The following is an 18,833-nucleotide window of genomic DNA, read 5'->3' on the forward strand; positions in this document are numbered from 1 at the left end:
GCTTTCTGAAATTAAAGTTACTTTAACTCAAGGATGAAAAATCTGAACTGCCAACAATAGCTTGTGACATCTCATTGACATCTTCTGTAACACCTGAGTACTGGGCAGTGAGCCAGCTGTTAAGAAAGGGTTTCAGAGACTGCCAGGAAACCTCAGTGTGTGTGAGGCCTTTACCAGCTGCATTGGTAGACGTGGTAGCAAAAAAGAATTAATGAACAATTGAATAAAAAAGTCTATTTAGAAGAACTGGTAGGGCTTCTTTAAAGGAGAATCCTGCCTTATTGTTTTTCAAGAGGTCAACAAAACTGTAGTGTATGCCATTAATGGATGCTACAAGACGCTGCCTCTGGCATCCTCTGGGGTCTGAGTGTTCTTCCTGTCAGGCTGCTGGAGCCTATGGACATGGCTACTGCTTCCTCACGTGCAGGGCCAGGCAGTAGTGAGGCTGAGTGGGTGTCCCACAAGATACAGTCGTGTATACAGACAGAGGGGACGCTGACACAGAACACAATGGACAGGGCACTGCCTGTAATGACACTGGCATACACTGCTACCAGAACTCAGAAAGAAAGTGGTGATAGTTCAGTCCTGTTGCTCTGCGGTTTAAGGTCACTAGTGAAAACACACCCCTTCATCTTTTAGATTCATGAGCACATGGGTATTTGCAGGTCTCTGAAATATCAGCATGGGCCCTCAGCCCCTCTCAGGTTCACACCCTGATCATGAGCCCTCTTGCCCAGTATATGGGTCTTTTACTTGCCAGCTAGTTCAGTTCCATGCTCACTGGCAGAGGCATGCACTCACACATTTGTCTCACAAGCACTTTTACACTTGTCGATCCCTTGATCATCAGCAAAGGCTCCCAGCTTGGTCCACGGGCTGTGCTCTAAGCTCCTGTAGCCACCTCCCACTCAGACATGAGTCTTTCCAGGTTTTCCTCCTATGAACTGGGCTGTACAGCTTGAAGTTATTAGGTCATCTGATGGAAAAACTAATCTGCGCATCCACAGAGGAGCACAGAAAGATGATGGGGGGTGGGGGGAAGCCTAAGTGGTACCCTACCCTGGCTGCTTCCAGGCTGTCACAAGAGCATGTCCCATCTCCCCCAGCCCAAAGGTGCTCAGGGGTACAATGGCACATGAGAACCCAAATTCCACTGTTCTGGGCTCCTTCCAGGGCTGTCCCCAGATAGACATCAGCCCCATGGTGTAGAGGTAAAATCCATTACATCAGCAGTGGGGGAAGGTGCTGCAAGGGGGTCTGGGATGCAGGGAAAGATCGTTTTGGGTTTCTGGTTGGACTTTTATGGGAGGAAACAAAGGCAGGGAAAGGAGTGAATGTTGGTGATGTTGGGAGGAATATGGGAAAACAGAGGTATAAGGGGATAAAAAAGGCTGGTTGTATGTAAACGTGACTTGGCTGCCGCAGGGGCCCAGGTTGTCCCGGTGAGCTCTGTGTGCACGCTTGTATGTTTGCATGGGTGGGAGCCTGGCATGGTGCACCCAGGGAGGGGAGGGCCTGTCCTCTATAGGTAGTTCTAACAGGGATAAAGTGTGCTACACCTATTTCTGGGATAGAATTGGTTGCACCTGTCACCTTCTGCTGCCTTTTCCTATTACTTGCAGTACTCACTATTTACTCACTATTTCCACTTTCCTATTTTTTATATTAGTGACCCAGGAAAAGTAGATGGTGTGATGCAGTTAAATTACATGGGTATATGTGTTTCTCTCCTTCTGTGTCCCACAGTGTGCCTGTAGCATGCCTCTCAGGTCTTGCTGGTGCTGCTGGAGAAGCAAGAAATCAGCAAGAATTCCTTTCTCAAAGCCTTGGCTGCTGCAATGGCTTTATGTCCTCCTGTGATCCTAGGTTTACCTAGGGAAGAAGTAAACCACTCTTGGCTGGAGCTAGATGGCAAGGTGGTTGCTTTCCCTTAGGATCTTTTTTAACAAAGTGCCTTGTCTTCACCAGACAAGCCTTCCCTTCTGCATTTCCTCCTCACTGCTTGCAGTGTAGCTTGGAAAGGGTGAAGGTACCCAGACAGAAACATCCCATGCATCCCAGAATCGTAGCAGTGCCAAGTACTCCTCTGCTTGCACAATATTCCACGGGAAGCTCTGTTTGGTGCTGAGAGGAAGACAGCCAGGGAAGTGCATCTTTGCTGGGATACTCACCGATTACAAAGAAGTATTCCGTTCATCTCAGTGCAGCCTTTTCTGCCTCAGTCCTTGGCACGGGGTGGTAGGGGGTCCTGGTGCTGGGCTAATGAGGTTAGTGGGGTTGTGTGGGAAAGGATTTGCTTATCTGTGTGTCTTCTCAGCTGTCTGAGACAAACTCATATTTCTTTATGTATGATGATGGCTAGAACAACAGTTGTGTTTATGCACAAATGAGTCTTGTCTAGACCGTGCTGACTCCCACAGGTATTTCTTCTAGGCATATGATGCTGGGGTGCTCTGGACAAGTTCTCAACAATCTGCGTTTCCACAACATTTACCCTCTGATCCAAAAAATCATACCCATGTTGAAGTTTCAGACCTTATTCTTTTCATATACTTAGTTGATCTGAATAAGGTTCATTAAAAAAATCCTTCACATTCTTCAATAAATTAGCAACTTTCTTGGGTGGAGAGGGTGTGTCTACTGGAAGGGTATGGCTTGGATTTTGAGGGATAAATGGAGGCCAAGAGAGATGACAGAATGCAAGGGAGGTTTTTTCTTTGAAGGCCTGAAAGAAATTCCATTAGGAGACAAGGCAACAAAACTTCACCTTCTATTGCATCAACGTGGACTTTTTCAAACTACCTTCATATGATTAAAAGAAATTACATGACAGACACCTGTAGGTATGACCACCACTTGCCATTTGTGGAAAGAAATTTTCTCTTACCATATGATTGGTACAGCTTTGGGAGACAATAAATCATCATGGTATAGAGAGAGAAAAGAGAAGAGAAGCTTTTCCCTCCAGTCGAATGTGTGATTCACTTGTACATAATTCAGATGACAGGCCTGCATCTAAAGCAAGGACAAGAACAACCTTGTTGAGTTTCTCTTCTCACAAAGTGCTCTCTAGAAAATTTTTTCTAGTCCTCACATTCTATGTGACAAGCATCAATACCCAAAAGATGAAACAGAACTTTGATGATTTCTTGCAGTTCAGTCTCCATTCCTAACAGTCTCCAGAAAGCCGTCCTGTGTGTCTGGAAGGAGAAGCATAAATTTGAGAAGAGATCTTTAAACCATTTCTAATAAGAAAATATTGTAAGATGAAAAAAGTTACAAAGAAAATATTTAGAAATAAGAAGCACCAAGTGTCCAAGCAGTTTTGGCAACAAAAAATTGTAAGGGAAATAAGAAAAGTTTTCTTAACAGTCACGCTTGTATGTCTTCTAAGTATGCAATCACTTCTCTGCAAATAAACCAAACTTAGGTAAACTAATCCTACATGCAGGTTGTTCTGGCTCTGCTACTACCCAGTTAGCATTTTATGGACAAAGGTGTATTTCGAAAAGTGGTCGGTACAACTCAGCAGCCTCTGTCACTATCTCAGCTCTTCAATGTCATCATAGCCTGTATCTTCATGAGCAGGGGACACACGCCTCTCAGCCCCAGCAGTCCTGTTTCCTGACGCGTTCGGACTCCTGTCTGAAAACATGAAGGGAAGAACACCGAGGTAAATGGATGTCCTGTGCATATTACCTGTACATGGTTGTGCAGCTAGCAGCATGGGCTGTCAGTTGTCTCCTCCAGAAGTTAGAACCTGAGATACGCATGGCTGTGAAAGACCTGAGGACTGCTTGTCTCATTTTACCTCCTGCTACATGTACACATGTCCAAGGATCAAGCTTGCTGTTCCCAGAAAACAAGCTACTGATCAGACTTTAAACACTACTAATAAGGGCAATTCTTCAAAATCCCTAAATAATTCCATTTTACTACCTCAAGTGTTATCTGACACATTGCAAATTTAGTAGGTCTGTCCTTGTCCATCCCACAAATGTGCCCTGATACATCATGTCCCAGGGCTGTGACGGAGTGCTCAGCCCACCGGGTTTGAAGCCTGTGAAGAGGATGTCACCCACCCTGGTGACCGGGGAGGCACAAAGGCATGGGACTTGTTGGGACATACAGGGGAGAACATCTTGGGACTATAGACAGCTTACTATGGACTGCTTAGGGGAGGAAACAGAAGCACAGAGAAGGAGGGGTCCATGTAGCTTGGGGAGGAACAAACGTGAGCAAATAGAACAGTAAGTGGATAAAAGGGGCTGGTAGCCTGTAAACAGGCTGCTGGCCAGTCTGTGTGTTTGGCCATGCCCTGTGCCTGATCAGCAGTATCTGTCCTGTTGTCTTCTTGAACTCCATCTCTAACTGCTTCCCTCCCAGGTGTCTCTGTTTGGTGTGTCTGTGTGTGCACAGGGGTCTGAGTGCCAGCAACCAGAGCTGGAGCATGGCTCAGAGGGGTCATGCCAGTAACCGGAGAGACTGGAGTGGGCAGAACTCTGAAGTGCCACCAGCTGGGGTGGGACTCAGGGCCTGCCCAGGTGCCAGCAGCTGGGGTAGGGTACCCAGGGGCCAGTTGCCTGGGAGGCTGCATGTCTAAGCCCAGGTACTGGGGGACCAGTAGTGTGCACGTGGGTGTGTGGAGTAACTGGAAAGCCAGGGGCTTCCAGGACCAGTTACGGGATAGGCCGAGTGTCTCAGTTACTGGTGGAAGTATAGTGTGCATGTGCACGGGGAGGTGCATGTGTGTGTAGGTCTGATTACCAGAAACTGGAGTGGGTCCATGGGTGCCCAGGGTTAGCACATGCAGGTGCCAGCAGCTGGACGAGCCGGGTCCTGGGACAGCTGCTGGACAAAGTGCCTAAGGCCAGCAAGGGGAGGAATCCCTGCCACGTGTGTACATAGGCATGTTCCACCAGTAGCCTTTCACCCTGGTCAGCCAGAGTGGGGAACAGGATGAGGCCGTTGGTGCTGCTGGTGTTTGAGGGCTACGTTTGCTGTCTGTGTTGGCTCTGTAAGCCAGCCCTGTGTGCCTGCGTGTGCATGCCTACACGTGCTCAGCCTCACCCCTGGCTGGAGCTCCATCCCACTACCAGATTTAGCAGGCCCTAGCACCTCCTAATTTTTAGAAGACAAGCAACAGACCAGAGAGGTGAATATACCTTAACTATATGCAGTTTTTGCAAACAGCAAAGTTCATCAATACAACTGAGCAGCTTTGTATGAAGTCAACAGCAAGTGAGGTTCACAAGGACACTGAGAATTCATTTGAGTAAGGTAGAAGTGTATAAAACTTTATACATAATGTTAGAATTAATATAATCATGGGCCGTGAAACCCCCCCAACTCTCTAACGTTTCTCTAATCACTTTGAGTCCTAAAATATTTTCATTATTTTTTTCACACCTTCAGTCTGTCAAATATGTTTATCCCTACCCCAAAACGTGGAGCTGATCAGAAAGTGTTCCATGGTTACACTAAGTACACAGAGAAAGAAAAGTCTGTCTTAAATATTTTTTGTTGATTCTTTCTGAATTAAGTGCCTGACAAAACTTAGTGCTAGGATATAAACCTAGCTAAATCCACCCTCCAGGCACTGTCCATTGTCTTTAAGAGCTCAAAGAGATCAGGCTCTGAGGGACTGGAAAAACATGAACAACTTATGCTGATTTTTAAGATGGTGTGTGTGGGAGAAGAAAGAAGATTAGGAGTTACAGAAAGTTCAGCTTCAGAAAGGTATGTGAACAAATAAACTCCTTGTAAGGAGACAGAAGAAAAAAAGCAGGTAAATAACAGGTAACATGGATTTAACAAAAATAAATCACAGCAGATAAATATGATTTTTCTTTTTGATTATTTAAAAGTGCTTTTATAAGGGAGTAAAGTAAATTGTCACTCAACTCATGGGATATTTTTGTAAGTAAATTAGAGTCTAACTCAAACCTCTGTAGACTGGGTACATATTCAGTGAAAAATGGTATTCTTAGTGTAGCTCACTGTACCAGGTGAAATTCTTTGACAGCCCTAAATACAACTAAGTATTTTCATTAAGTCCTAAGATAAGAGAGACATGTTCTTATTACATTTTCCAGATGATGCCATACTGACAAGGTTTTGAGGGACATAGAATGAAATCTAGTAACAACATTTACAAGACTACAGATGAAGGGGGAAACAATCAACTGCATAATTAGAAAGATCAGTGTCTAATGGTATGTAGCATTTTACAGAGTGGGATTTGAAGTTGCATCAGGCCAGGGACGATGAACCCAGATCAGGATTCAAAGTCAGGAGTGTCATGTTGTTGCAAAAAAGGGAAACATCACACCAACATGCATAAACAGAAGGATAACCTCTAAGACATAAGAAGTAGTCCTTTGGCTCTACCTGATACTAGTAAGGTCTTAGTACCATGCTGTACAGAAATACTGTAAAATATTGTTTCTGAAACACTTATTGGAAGATATGAACCTACTGACACAGCCTGAGTGGAGACATACAGAATAAGCAGAAGTCTAGTCGACAAGAAGCAGAAAATTGACTGATGTAGGTTGTGGTAGTCAGAGAAACAAAATGCAAAACCGAACTGAGGGGGGATATGTTAACAGTCTTCAGGTACTTAAAAAGGGTGTTACAAAGATGAATGCAACTCCTCTATTCCCACGGTCATTGGAATAAGAAGTAACAATTCTAATTTGCAGCATTGAAGACTTATGTTAGGCCGCAGGCATTTTGTAGCTGTAAGGAAGGTACTGCACGGGTATATGTTACCTGTAGAAGCTGTGGGAACGTGGGAATGTGCTACTGAATGGCTATAAGAACAGAGTGATGACATCCAACCTGCATCCTCATGCAGGCAGGTAGCGTTCCCCCTGACAGGGCTTAGATAGAGCCTGGGTGATCCCCTGAGGTACCCTCCACCTTGTTTTCCCCTGCGTTCAGTACAGTAGCTATAGATTATGAAAACAAACATGAAAGCACTGCCCTTCTGGCCTCACCCGTCTGTGGATCCTGGTTTCCGTCACTTTCTTCAGAGATCCCAGTGATTTCCTGTCCATTCTGCCCAGAAGAAGCATCATCTTTAGGTCCAAAAGCTTCTGTTGCATCATCATAACCATCTTCCAGGGCATTTTCAGGCAGCGGGGAGGCCTCTGGAACAGTACAGGTATTAATTATAACAGGGAAAGATCCTCCACGACAGAAAGCAGTAGCTGATGATCCAGCAATAAGGGCCTGTAATACTGATATTATGATGCTAATGAACAATAATAACCCAAGAATCCCCCTGAGGACTCTGAGGTGTTTCAGACAACAGTGATATAACTCCAATAATTGTTATACATTGCTGTTACAAGTAGAAAGCGAAAATCAACACGGAGTAGGGACAGGAGGCAGAAGACGATCTGAAGAGGGAGGCAGTTTGTGACAGGGTTTTATTTCAGACTAAGATTCCCCACTGCATTTCATAATTGCACAATGACAAACTGCTCCTTGTTTATCCCTCTGTGGCACCTGCTTCTTACTATTTTCGTTACTTTAACCACCTTCTGTTAAATTGCCCTGAAATGGTCTAGCTAAGTAGCCATCCTTGGCTGTTTGCATATGGACATGTGGCTACAAGCTTAGGGCAAACCTCTAGAGAAAAATACCTGCAGTTCTGCTCCTTTTCTCCAGGCTGAACAGCCTCAGCTCTCTCAGACCCTCTCCACAGCAGAGGACTCCAGCCCTCTGATCACGTTTGTGGCCTCCTCTGGACCCGCTCCAACAGGTCCATGTCTGTCCTGCACGGGGTGCCCTGAGCTGGAGGCAGCGCTGCAGGGGGTCTCACCCAGGGGCAGAGGGGCAGAGCCCCCTCCCTCACCCTGCTGGCCACGCTGCTGAGGATGCAGCCCAGGGCTCAGCTGGCTTTCTGGGCTGCAGGTGCACACTATCAGGTCATGTCATTTGTCACCAGCAGCCCAGGTCCTCCACAGGGCTGTTCTCAGTGCGTTCCTCGCCAGCTGGTACTGACCCTGCGGATTGCCCTGAGCCAGATGCAGGACCTCGCACTTGGCCTTGGTAGACTTCATGAGATGAGGTTCACATTGGCCTACTTATCAAACCTCTCAAGCTCCCCCTGGGCGGCATCCCTTCCCTCACACGTACCAACTGCACCGCTCAGCTTAGTGTTACCTGCAGACCTGCTGCAGGTGCGCTCCATCGCACTCCCTGTGTCATTAATAAGGATGTTGAACAGTGCCAGTCCCAGGACGGACCACTGAGGGACCCCATTTGCACAGTGAGCTGCTGACTGCAGTTCTCTGGATGCAGCCATCCAGCCAATTCCTTATCCATGGAACGTTCTACCCATCACACTCACTTCTGTGCGCAGCCAGCTCGCTCTCTCATTTCTCAGGACAGCTAGCCCTGTGGTCCAAACTGCACTGGAATCCACCCCTCAGAAAATACTGGTTTTCATTGTTTTATGGAATATATGTATATATGTGTGTATGTATATATGTTATATACACATAGACATACAAATAATACATACATAAAATTAAAATACATACAAAAAATAAAAAGCACTCTTATTTCACTTTTTACCTATTACTCAATATTCAATCTGAATAAGAAAAAGAGATCTATTTTGGAATAATTATCCTCTTAATAAGTATTTCAAATCGTGTAAGGAAAAGAAAAGCTTTTAGTTTTATTTTAAATAATAAACCCCCTTAATATAAAAAAAGCAATAGAAAATAAAATCAAAGACATGGTACAGCAGAGAGTCTGGGATATGAGCAACTGAGGTCCAAAACTGCTTGTGCCTTTGACAGTTGATCTCTCAGAGACCGGGCAATAGCTAAGAGAGCATTTTGATCAGCTCTAGGAAAATGAAATTCTTCTCCAAACACTTTCTCTTACTCAGCTTTTTCAAATTATAAAAAACAAAAACAAACAAAACACAAAAAAATCCCCCACATCTGGCAAACTGCATTTTCTTCAGATCACTCAGATTAAAAATCTTTAATCAGCTCCAATGACCTGCCAACATTCTTATTTGGAGCATGTTTTTCCTGTATCTTAATTCTCCTCATTTATCTCAGAAATGAAGGAATAGCTTACAAGCTGCTACAGTCTCAATTTCTGGGAGAACAGTGGTCAAATTGTTAGATTCATATGACTGGATCCTATGAAGAGTGCAATACTGCCAGTAAACATCTATTTGCAATTTCTCATATAGAAGAGAAGACTAGCACTTATATATGAGATTGCATTGCATTCTCCAACCACAAGAGTTAAACAGAAATTTTTGGTTCACATCAAAACATCACTAGTGGACATGAAGTGCAGCAAGAAAAAAATTTTTAATGGCCAATAATGCTTTGGAAATTAAAAGCTGCCCTGATTTTGAGTCTCTTTCTTTGTAGGATCCCCATCTTCCATTACCTTGAGTTGCTCCGGGACCATTTTCTTCATCACTGTCCCCACTATAAAACTGTGCTTTTGGTTTTGTACTCTCTGAATAAGAATCTAGGCAAATGAGAAAGACAATGGTATCAGATCAAACTCGCCTTAGCTGCTAAGACTGCATCATGAGGACAAGGGTAGGCTACAGTAATACCATCCAAGGTCAACAGATTCCTGGGCAGCCAGTATTACTCCTGCAAGGTAAAGAGCTTACAGCGCAGTAACCAAGGATCCACTAGGAGCCCCATAATGCCTCCTGTGGCTCATGGTGGGGTGCAAGCCACCAAGGAAGAAAAGAGTCGGCAGGGGGAAGCCTACAGAGACACAGCTGCTGGGAGGGAGATACAAATTATTCCTTTATTTGTTCCTGCTTTAAATAATGGCAGCAAGAATCTTTTTATTTGTTTGTTTGTGGCAGGTTTTCTTGTTAATTGGTTTGACCTATATGGCTGCAGTGAGGACAGCACGAAATGAACTGTCCCTGTGAGAGGAACTTGCAGGGTCCAGTGGGCAGGAAACTTCTCAACTCAGATCTAGGAATTCTGTTTCCCTGGATATTTGGGACCTGCAAAGTTTCAGCTTGGGATCTGAGCCACCAGGAGGAATTTTCCCTTGACAAGAGGAAGACACACAGACCTGCCAGGCCAGCCATGCCCTGCTTTTCCTTCACCACGTCGTAGTCGATCTCCTCATAGACAGTCTCAGGGAAGGGGTCATAGGACAGTCGAGAGCCTGCAAGTAAAAGGCAGTGATCAGTCACACAGCCTCTGCTCATACTCAGGCTGGGGTCATGAAAAGGAGAAGTCACCTAAAGGGGTCTGCGTGGCCCGGCCGGTACCCAGGTCACCGAGAGGTGCTGGCTGAGGATAAGCACTGCTGGGCTCTTTCCCAGCCAGACGGTAAGTGAGAATCTCAGTGTAGCAGCACATGCCACTCATCTCAGTCACCCAGCCCCAGCCTCCCCAGCCAACTAGACGCTTGCCAGCCATGTGGAGGAGGCATCTCATACCAGTCCCAAGGGACCCACCTCTCTGCTGTGCCCTGGCATGTCGGATCTGTCCAGCAAGAATGGCAAGGACCAGGCAGAGAAGGGCCCCCAGGACAATGCAGAGGATGACAGGCACTGAAATTCTTGTACTGTCTGTTGGAGGGCGGCGGGGAGGATCTGAATGGAAATGGAGAAGCAACAGATAGAGAATCAGGTGACCCAAAGGGCTGATCCTCTGTGGCCTCCTGCTGTGCCCACGCTGGCAGGGTGAGGCAGGTCACCTGCTGCCCAGTGGTGGATCCCGCTCAAGCAGCTGGAATTCAGCAGCTGGGGATGGTGCCACTGAGCTCTCCTTTACAAAAGGCTGCTGGAGATGCTTGCTGATGAGCTGGAATATACTGCTGATGGATCAGGGACTTTAAATTCTCATTTGATGGAAGAAAGAAAGAGGGAAGAAGTAATGTGTTACCTGCTCTAGTGGGTGATGCTGTTGTTTCTGTCATACCTGCAAAAGGAAGGTGAGTCCAGGTTAAGGAAGATGCAAATGTGAAAAATAGGGAGAACATCTTCATGTCATTCATAATATTACTGCAGTCAGAATTATGAAGGGGCTAGTCACCGGGCTGTACAGCTGGCACAGTGTGGCTCTATCCACCTCCTTCCCAGATCTGTGTAATGAACCAAAGGACCAGTCACTAACCAGAGCAATCCACAGCAGCATCTTCTTTATGATCACAGGTTTTGCCCACCAAGGGCTTGGCAGGACAGTCCCAGAGAGACAGCTCCGTTCCTTTACAATGCACCTTCTCCAGCCAGATGGGACCAGTCCCTTCCCCAAAGGCAGCTTCACCCAGAGCAGACACAGCAGATCCACAGCCCAGCTGCCTGCATACGACATTAGCATCTGCCACATCCCAGGAATCGTCACAGACCGTTCCCCAAGAACCTTGGTGCCAAATCTCCACTCGGCCTGAACATCCATCCTCTCCTCCTATGACTCGTAACTTCTCCCTGTCTGCAAGACACAGAAACCTTCTGTATCGCTGAAACAGCAGGAAGGTCCGCAGGGAGTGGTAAGGAGAACCAAAGAGGTAGAGGTACCTGAGCAACTTGTAGCGTTCGGGCACTCAGCAAATGAGGTTGGGGTCGTTGCCTCTTTTCTTCCTGCAAAATTTAAATACCGAAGTAAATAATTATTCTCTGAAAAGTGCAAGGGAGAATAAAATGCTTGAAAATTCATCATCAGGTTAATTTTTTCCTATAACATACATGGCCCATACTTGGTGAATCATTGTTCGGCTATTGCTGTGAATTAAATAATCTTCCTGATGACTCTGCTTGCTTTCTTTCTTTCTTCTTGTGTGAGGCAGCTGCAATCCCTTTCAGTAGATTTAAATGTCATCTAGAATTCATTTATATTACAGTGGGAACCCACAGATATGAAATACTGTCATAAAAGCAGGCACTAGAAATGGACCTTTAGAACTAAACTAATTCATACACTTGTCCATGGCTATGTGCATGCATGAGTGTACATGTACATATGCACTGATGCACCTCCATACATGCAGAAACACATACATGCCTCTAGACGTCTTGAGAAGTCTGACCTTAACTCAGATCTCACAGACTGACTGTAGCATAGATTTTTTGCTTTAAAAATATGCAATGGCACCATCCTATCAGGAACTTCCTTGGGATTTTCACTGTGTAACTGCACTCGGTGCCATTCATGTAACTATAATTTACTCATTTATATCAAGGACATAGACAAAAGAAAATGTTTGTGCCATTTGCATGAAACTAGAAATAATATATACCAGATAACAAATGAACGTGAGGTAATTAGTACAATGTCCATATATGCTTGCGTAGGTTTATGTGTATGTCTGGGCAGTCCCGTACAGATGCATTTCTAATTACCACGGCAAGAAATATGGGTCTCTTCTGCGCGGTTATCACATGACTGAGGATCCCAGGGGTCTGACTGACATTGCCAGAGAGAGCTATGTTGCTCTGTACACTCAACGTGGTCCAGCCACGTGGGCCCAGAACCTCTGCCGTACTGGAAGTCACTTGCGATTTCCCCATCGTCTCCACAATTCAAGTGTTTGCATACAGTTCTTGCAGTGACTTGAGACATGTAATTTGAGCAAATGCTCCCCCATGTCCCATTGTAGAAAACTTCTAGCCGCCCAGCACAGTCATTGCCATTCACCAGCCTCAGAGCCAGGAACTCTAGAAGTGAAGACACAAAAATGTAATTAGCCAGGAACTTGGCTGTGATCAGTGAAATCCAGAATCTGCTAACAATCCTGTTCATCATGCTGAGTCAGAAAAAAACCACTCTGGAAGGGACAAACACTTAAACCCAAAAGTTAACATCATATACCAATCTCAACATATATTTGTTACAAGATTCAGAACTTGTCCCTGCAAAATGCATGAGCAAGAATATAGCTTATGAGGTAAAGTAAGATTACTCTTTCATATGCCATTTTTGTAAAGGCACACATTTGATTGTTCTTTTTCCAAAGACCAGCCAATAGGCAAACCCTGCTCTTCACACAATAGCAACCACTGTCTTAGGGATTGCAGCTGTTGCAGGCTTCCCAATCTAAGCATCCTCAGGGCTGGCTGGTACTTCGTCACTCAAATAGGCCTAGGTTTTCTCCTGGGCTGCATGGGTTTAAATAAACCATTGCTCAGCTCTACTTTCCAGCTGCCTGGTGATGTACCCACTCCACTCATTCTCAAATGGTTGAATTTTTGTAATGACTTATGTTGTCTGATTCCCGCCTAAGCGGCAGTGCCAACAGGTACTGTTTATATATCCCTTCTAAGGTGCTACCTGTGCCTGCTGTCTGAGTGGGGAAAGCTTCTAACCACCGTGGTGGTGCTCTGCCACTGAGACCATAGCATCTGCCGGTGTTGCTGGGGAGGAAGGTGTTGGTCGGTATAATCCATCGCCAGCCATCTCCCAACATTCACTTCTCTCACCGTGCATACTGTTTCATCATTCATGATGCGTGGTGTGTTACTCCACAGACATCACACTGCCACATTGCTTGCATTGTGTCTTCCCAACACAAGCTTAAGCAGCCTTCTCTGTCCTCAGTCCCTCACAGCATGGTCAGCAGTTTCCTAGGCTCATCTGTCTCCAAATAATTTTCCTTTATGCTCCTGTCCCAAATCTCTACTGACAGTTGAGCCAGCTGGTCAGCTTGGTTGCTATGTTTCTTGAGTTGCCTTTGAACTTGGGATATGTGCATTATTAGCATGACATACTAAGTGGGTCTTCCTTCAAGCAGCTGTTGTACTGCTTTCCATACTTCAGCTCAAAACAGTTTTCCTCACTGCTGCCCGTTATCACACTTTCATTCAAGCCATTTCCTTACCACATTTTTTCACTATCCAGGAGCCTGTATACATGGGTCTGTTGGTGCTCCTGAGTATGTCCCAAGGCCCTTTTCAAGGCCTTTCTAATTTCTTCAAGTCTCCTTCCGGATGGCAGCTTCTCCTATAGAGGGGTTCCAAGGATTTCCACCTCCTGTATCCTGCCGTGCTTTTACAGGATCCATCAGTAAAGAAACTCTGTTGTTTATTTTTGGTACTTAATTCACCATATGCTAGGGCTTTGACAGCCAGAGGTGTTTGGTCTTCCTCATGCTATTGATTGCTGGCCATTGACTTAGTTCAACTAATCCTGCTCTGGAGCTTGAACCAGTGAGTGCAGATGGGAAAAGGGCCAGTAACCAGTTTTGCCATGTAGTTGTGGTTGCTCTTCCCTTGGTGGTGTTGAATCCTTGAACCTAAAATTCAGGATGGCTGGTCTAGGGCGTAACCGCAGTGGCTGCTCTGCGCTCACTTCAGTGGCACCCAGACACCCTCTGCATATGCAGCAAGGGCTTCTTGCTTTATAGGGCAGTCGACATTTTCTGCTCTTTTGTGGCTCTGACACCAGAGTGCCAACAGTGTCTCTCATCTCTTGAGATGCTCATAGTACCACAGACTCCATATCATGTTTTTCTTTCCTGTGTGTGTATATAACAAAGTTTTTACATTGCTACCTACCTATATTGGTCCTAAGGCCAGGGCATGGACTACCTTCTGCTGATTAGCTCCAAAGATTGCTGGTGTTCCTCTTCCCACCCAAAATGAGGCTTAATTTCAGGTCATTTGTTACGTGGGTTTAGTCCATTGGCTATCACCAGAGATATGCATACATCAAAATTCAGCAGTGCCCAAGAAAGCTCAGGTTCTTGTTTGTTGTGTGGAGGTCCATGGTGCTTATCCAAGCAATCTGGTCAGCTGGCATGTATCTGCATCCATTTTGTGTGCCTAAAACACGTATATCTTGAGGGGCCCTTTTTACTTGGGAGTGCTTGATGGCAAACGCAGCACTGAGAAAGGTATGGTTACCTAGAGCCCTGTACTTAGTACTTCTGGAGTTGTTCTTCCAATCAATACATCATCAAGTTAGAGGAAAGTTCTTTGGAATGCTATTGCTTTAAAATCTGGTGGATGATGCTATAGCAAATAGCAAGGGCTGTGTTTCCACGCTTGGGACAGCTGGTTCCAGATGTGCTGCACACCACTCCAGGTGAAGGCAAACTGAGGTCTTGCATCTTCGACCAGTGGGATTGAGAGAAAAGAGAAAAAAAAGTATTTGCAATATGAGTTATGGCATACCTGGTACATTCTTTAGCTTCTAGCTCATACAAGAGCTGCAATGGGTCTGGAACTGTAGCAGCTGCAGCTAAAGGGTGTGTGACTTCATTCAGAGTTCTGAAGTCTATTGTAAACCATCATCCTCCAGCAGACTCCACACAGGTCAAACAGCACTGTTGTATGGTGTGTGTTTAAGACCACCGCTTGCTTTCCCACGGAAACAATTATTTAGGGGATTTTATTGGCAGCCCCATGGTCAGGTTGATAGTGCTTTCAGCAAATCGCTTGGATTGGCAAAGGACTGACATCGGGATCTATTTAAGCAAATTCAGCAATGTTTGGATGATTAGAGAGTCCTGGGGAGTCCCATAGCTTGTTCTCACCTGTGCAAGCCACAGTGCCTATTCCAAAAACCCTGAAGCCTTTCTGTCCCATCCATCCATCTCTGGTGGTCAAGAAAGTCAGTGTCAAGGGTGACAGGGGTAGTAGAGCCAGTGGCAGCAAATAGGGTGTGCCAAACCCGCCTGTTCAAGCTCAGATTCCCTTCCTCCAGAGCTGGGCGTGTTTCTCCTCCAGTTACTCCAAGGACAGTTTATTTGTCACTGCTACACAGAGGGGATAGTAAGATGCCCCGAGTGCTGCTATAGTTCAGTATTGACCCAGTGCACAGTGTTGTTGAGGCAAGGGTGCCTGGCCACCTTGTCTGGCCAGCCTAATAACTTTGGTTAACTTCATCCACTGCCAGGCCAGGGGACACCACCCCTCAGTGCAGTAAGTTCAGATCAGCTGCAGAGCACAAAGTGGTCCAAAAGTGGGGGTAGCAAAAGGGAGTGGTTTAAATAAGCTCTCACCTCTCTCCTGTGCTCAAAATTCTAGGTCTATGGACCTAGAGGGCTTTTCCTTCCAGTCTCTCATATTGTCTCCCTTTTCTTTCAGATCCATCCTTAAGTCTCAGTGTGTAGGAGGGGCACACACAGCACTCCCATTCTCATTTTCCTGAGGCTGGCCATGCTGCTGGTTCCTCAGTATTATCCTAGTCTGCGCTGCTAAGCTTGCACTCTTCTTCTGGCATCCTCACTCCAGAATGGTATACATAAGTCACTCCTTGACTTGATCAGCAGGGCATCCCCCCAGGTGGTACCAGAGGGGCACAAGTAGCTGTGCCTAGCCAGTGGAGAACCCAAGCTCTAACATTAATGATCACAAGCATTTCAGGATCTCTCTCCCTTTGCCTGTGACCACACTCCAGCAGTCCAGGAAACTGCAGTTGATTATTCGCTCCTTCCCAGTCCTTTCAGAGGGGTATTTTGTTTGTAGAATCAGCACAATTAGGCACTGTTCAACATACCTCTCCATAAACTGGTCCCAAAGCCCTCCTACGTTGTGCAGTATGATCTTTACAAGTGGCTTATGACCTGAACTCCCCAAAGCCCTGCTGTCTGAAGCTTTCAGCTCTATCTCTTCTGCTCTGGTGTCCCAGCAATGCCACAGCCACTGCAGAGGCCTCTCCCTGGAGCAGTGACTGCAAGTTTCTCCATTTATGCTCAAAGACCCATCGAATGGTCATAGTCTGCAGAGCAGCATACCCTTTTCCGTAGGACTCTGTAATTACTGTAACTAGGGCTGCTGAAAGGACTCGGTTTTTTAATTCATCATAAGCCCCCAGTTTCCCCTTCCAAGGTGTCAGGGTCCACTTCCAGGTCAGCCAATATGAGCTGTAGGTGCTCCCACAAGCAGCAATTATTCCAGTCCCAGGGCATGCCAGGTACTAGTGTTGCTGGAGTGTCTCCTACATTTACTGTCTGCTATCATGGGCAAAACAGTTTCCACTTGGGAAAAAGAACTTTTTTTTTTTTTTTTTTTTGCACTTAATATAATCTTAACTATTACTTTGGGTAACAAGGAAAAAAGAAAACATTAACAATTAAACATTAGGGAAACTCCTTTGATCCACTCCATTGGTCCTAACTTCCTTTATTTTCCCTCCCAATTCCTTCAGTGAGGGTGGCAGTGCAGGAGGTTGTTTTTTTTTCTGCTCCTGGCTTCTTATTCATTTTCCTCTACTCCAGCATGCATGCATGCTCCACAGCCTGCAATCCCTTCAGGGACTGTATTTTCTCCACTGTGGGTGCTCCACAGGCTGCAGTGCCCTCAGGAGTTTATCTGTTCCAGTGTGGCTTACCACAGGGACAGCATACCTCCTCTGGCACAGAAACCATGTCTTCATCCATGTCCCCAGCAGTGTCTTTTTCCACTTCTCCTTCATTTCTGCTTTCTTGCAGCTGCCACTCTGTCTTAAATATGCATAGGCAGAGCCACCATATGCTCCTCTGATCGGTGATTGCTGTGGGGCCCAAAGGTTTATTTCTGTTGGTGTCAGAGCCGGTCATAACTGACTGTAATGGGGACATGGCAGTTGATGGCCTTTCCCACACAAGGAACACACACAGCCCTTTGCTGTGGAAATCTTTACCAAAACCCTCAAATTTACCACCCAGTTATCCCACTCCACCACACACACATATGCATGTGTGTGTTAATGCAAAATAAGGACTTCTGTAGACCCTTTGCATCTTGGTGGGACCAAGGGGATGGGCTGACCAGCTATGCTTGTAGCCTAGAAAGCAAGAGGCTGTCCAAGCAACTCTCCTCTATTCTCTGCTTCTCCTTCATGTAACCCTTCCCTTTCAACCCACAGACTCAGAAAAGGCTTTTCCAAACATACCTGAGCACAGGACTCCAGCATCCTCTTTGTGTTGGCAGTTGTGCTCACCCCATGCCCTAGAGGGACATGCCCAGAGATCGGATTCAGCCCCAGTGCAGTTCACATCATCCAGCCAGATCTGTCCTGAGCCTTCACCATAATGAGCAGATACAAATGCCTTGATGGCATGTCCACATCCCAGCTGTTTGCAAACAACATTAGCATCTGCTAGATCCCAGTTATCGTCACAGATGGTGCCCCAGATGCCATCATGATAAAGCTCTACTCTCCCAGCACACCGCTTTGTTCCATTCACCAACCTGATCCGTCTGCTACCTGCAGGGAGAAAACCCAGCTGTCAGCACGCAACGTAACAGTGATGCACAGGCCAGTGCAATGGATGCACGTTTAAAGCACTGTTAAGGCATCACGTTCTTGTTATATTCCAGTGTTATATTCTTGTGTTATGGTTTCTTGGGTAGAATGCCTGTGATGCTAAAACCACACAAAAGGGAAGGCCTACTCCTGCATCAAGTAAATGTTTGAACAGTTCCTGTGAGATGTTGCAGAAAAGGAGTGTCTAGTCATAGCGAGTATATGCAGAGATCACCTTATCTTAGAAAGCCGGAGAAGCTGTTTTCTATCTAAACTCATTTAGTTTGGCAGAGACAGAGACAGTTTCTGTTACAGATAGATTACAAGATAAGAGTAGAAACAGTTCTAATTTACCTTGGAAAGACTGCAGCTATCTATACATACAGAAATGTCACAAAATGTCACCTATTTAATTCCTAAGCGACAGCCAGAATGCGTGGCAGTCATGGCCAAATTAGTGTTCTTATGGCTTCTGTATTCTATTTTTTTTTTTTTTTGATTGTGTGGGATAAATCCTCTAACAAATCCAAATGAAGGAAACACTATGTAAATTACATTTGCTTCCTTAACTATCATTGTCCCCTAGAGTACAGAAGCAGGTGGATTTTGCAAGCTCAGCCCCATGCCTGTTTAACACCA

General features: G+C 45.7%; 1 protein-coding gene across 1 annotated transcript in view; it reads right to left on the reverse strand.

Moving 5' to 3' along the window:
• Window positions 1-2,756: 2,756 nt before the first annotated feature.
• Window positions 2,757-18,833, reverse strand: part of LOC101921456 (scavenger receptor cysteine-rich type 1 protein M130-like) — a 28,119-nt gene continuing 12,042 nt past the window's right edge. The window contains exons 7-16 of the mRNA XM_027783803.2: window positions 17,841-18,155; window positions 12,368-12,682; window positions 11,546-11,608; window positions 11,145-11,459; window positions 10,914-10,949; window positions 10,484-10,621; window positions 10,093-10,188; window positions 9,436-9,519; window positions 7,005-7,157; window positions 2,757-3,648 (exon numbers count right to left, since the gene is read on the reverse strand). Of these exons, the coding sequence (XP_027639604.2) occupies window positions 3,545-3,648; window positions 7,005-7,157; window positions 9,436-9,519; window positions 10,093-10,188; window positions 10,484-10,621; window positions 10,914-10,949; window positions 11,145-11,459; window positions 11,546-11,608; window positions 12,368-12,682; window positions 17,841-18,155 (1,619 nt within the window). The 3' untranslated portion in view covers window positions 2,757-3,544. The remainder of the gene's footprint in view (window positions 3,649-7,004; window positions 7,158-9,435; window positions 9,520-10,092; window positions 10,189-10,483; window positions 10,622-10,913; window positions 10,950-11,144; window positions 11,460-11,545; window positions 11,609-12,367; window positions 12,683-17,840; window positions 18,156-18,833) is intronic.

This window comes from Falco peregrinus, chromosome 6 (assembly GCF_023634155.1).
Source record: "Falco peregrinus isolate bFalPer1 chromosome 6, bFalPer1.pri, whole genome shotgun sequence".
Taxonomy (NCBI): domain Eukaryota; kingdom Metazoa; phylum Chordata; class Aves; order Falconiformes; family Falconidae; genus Falco; species Falco peregrinus.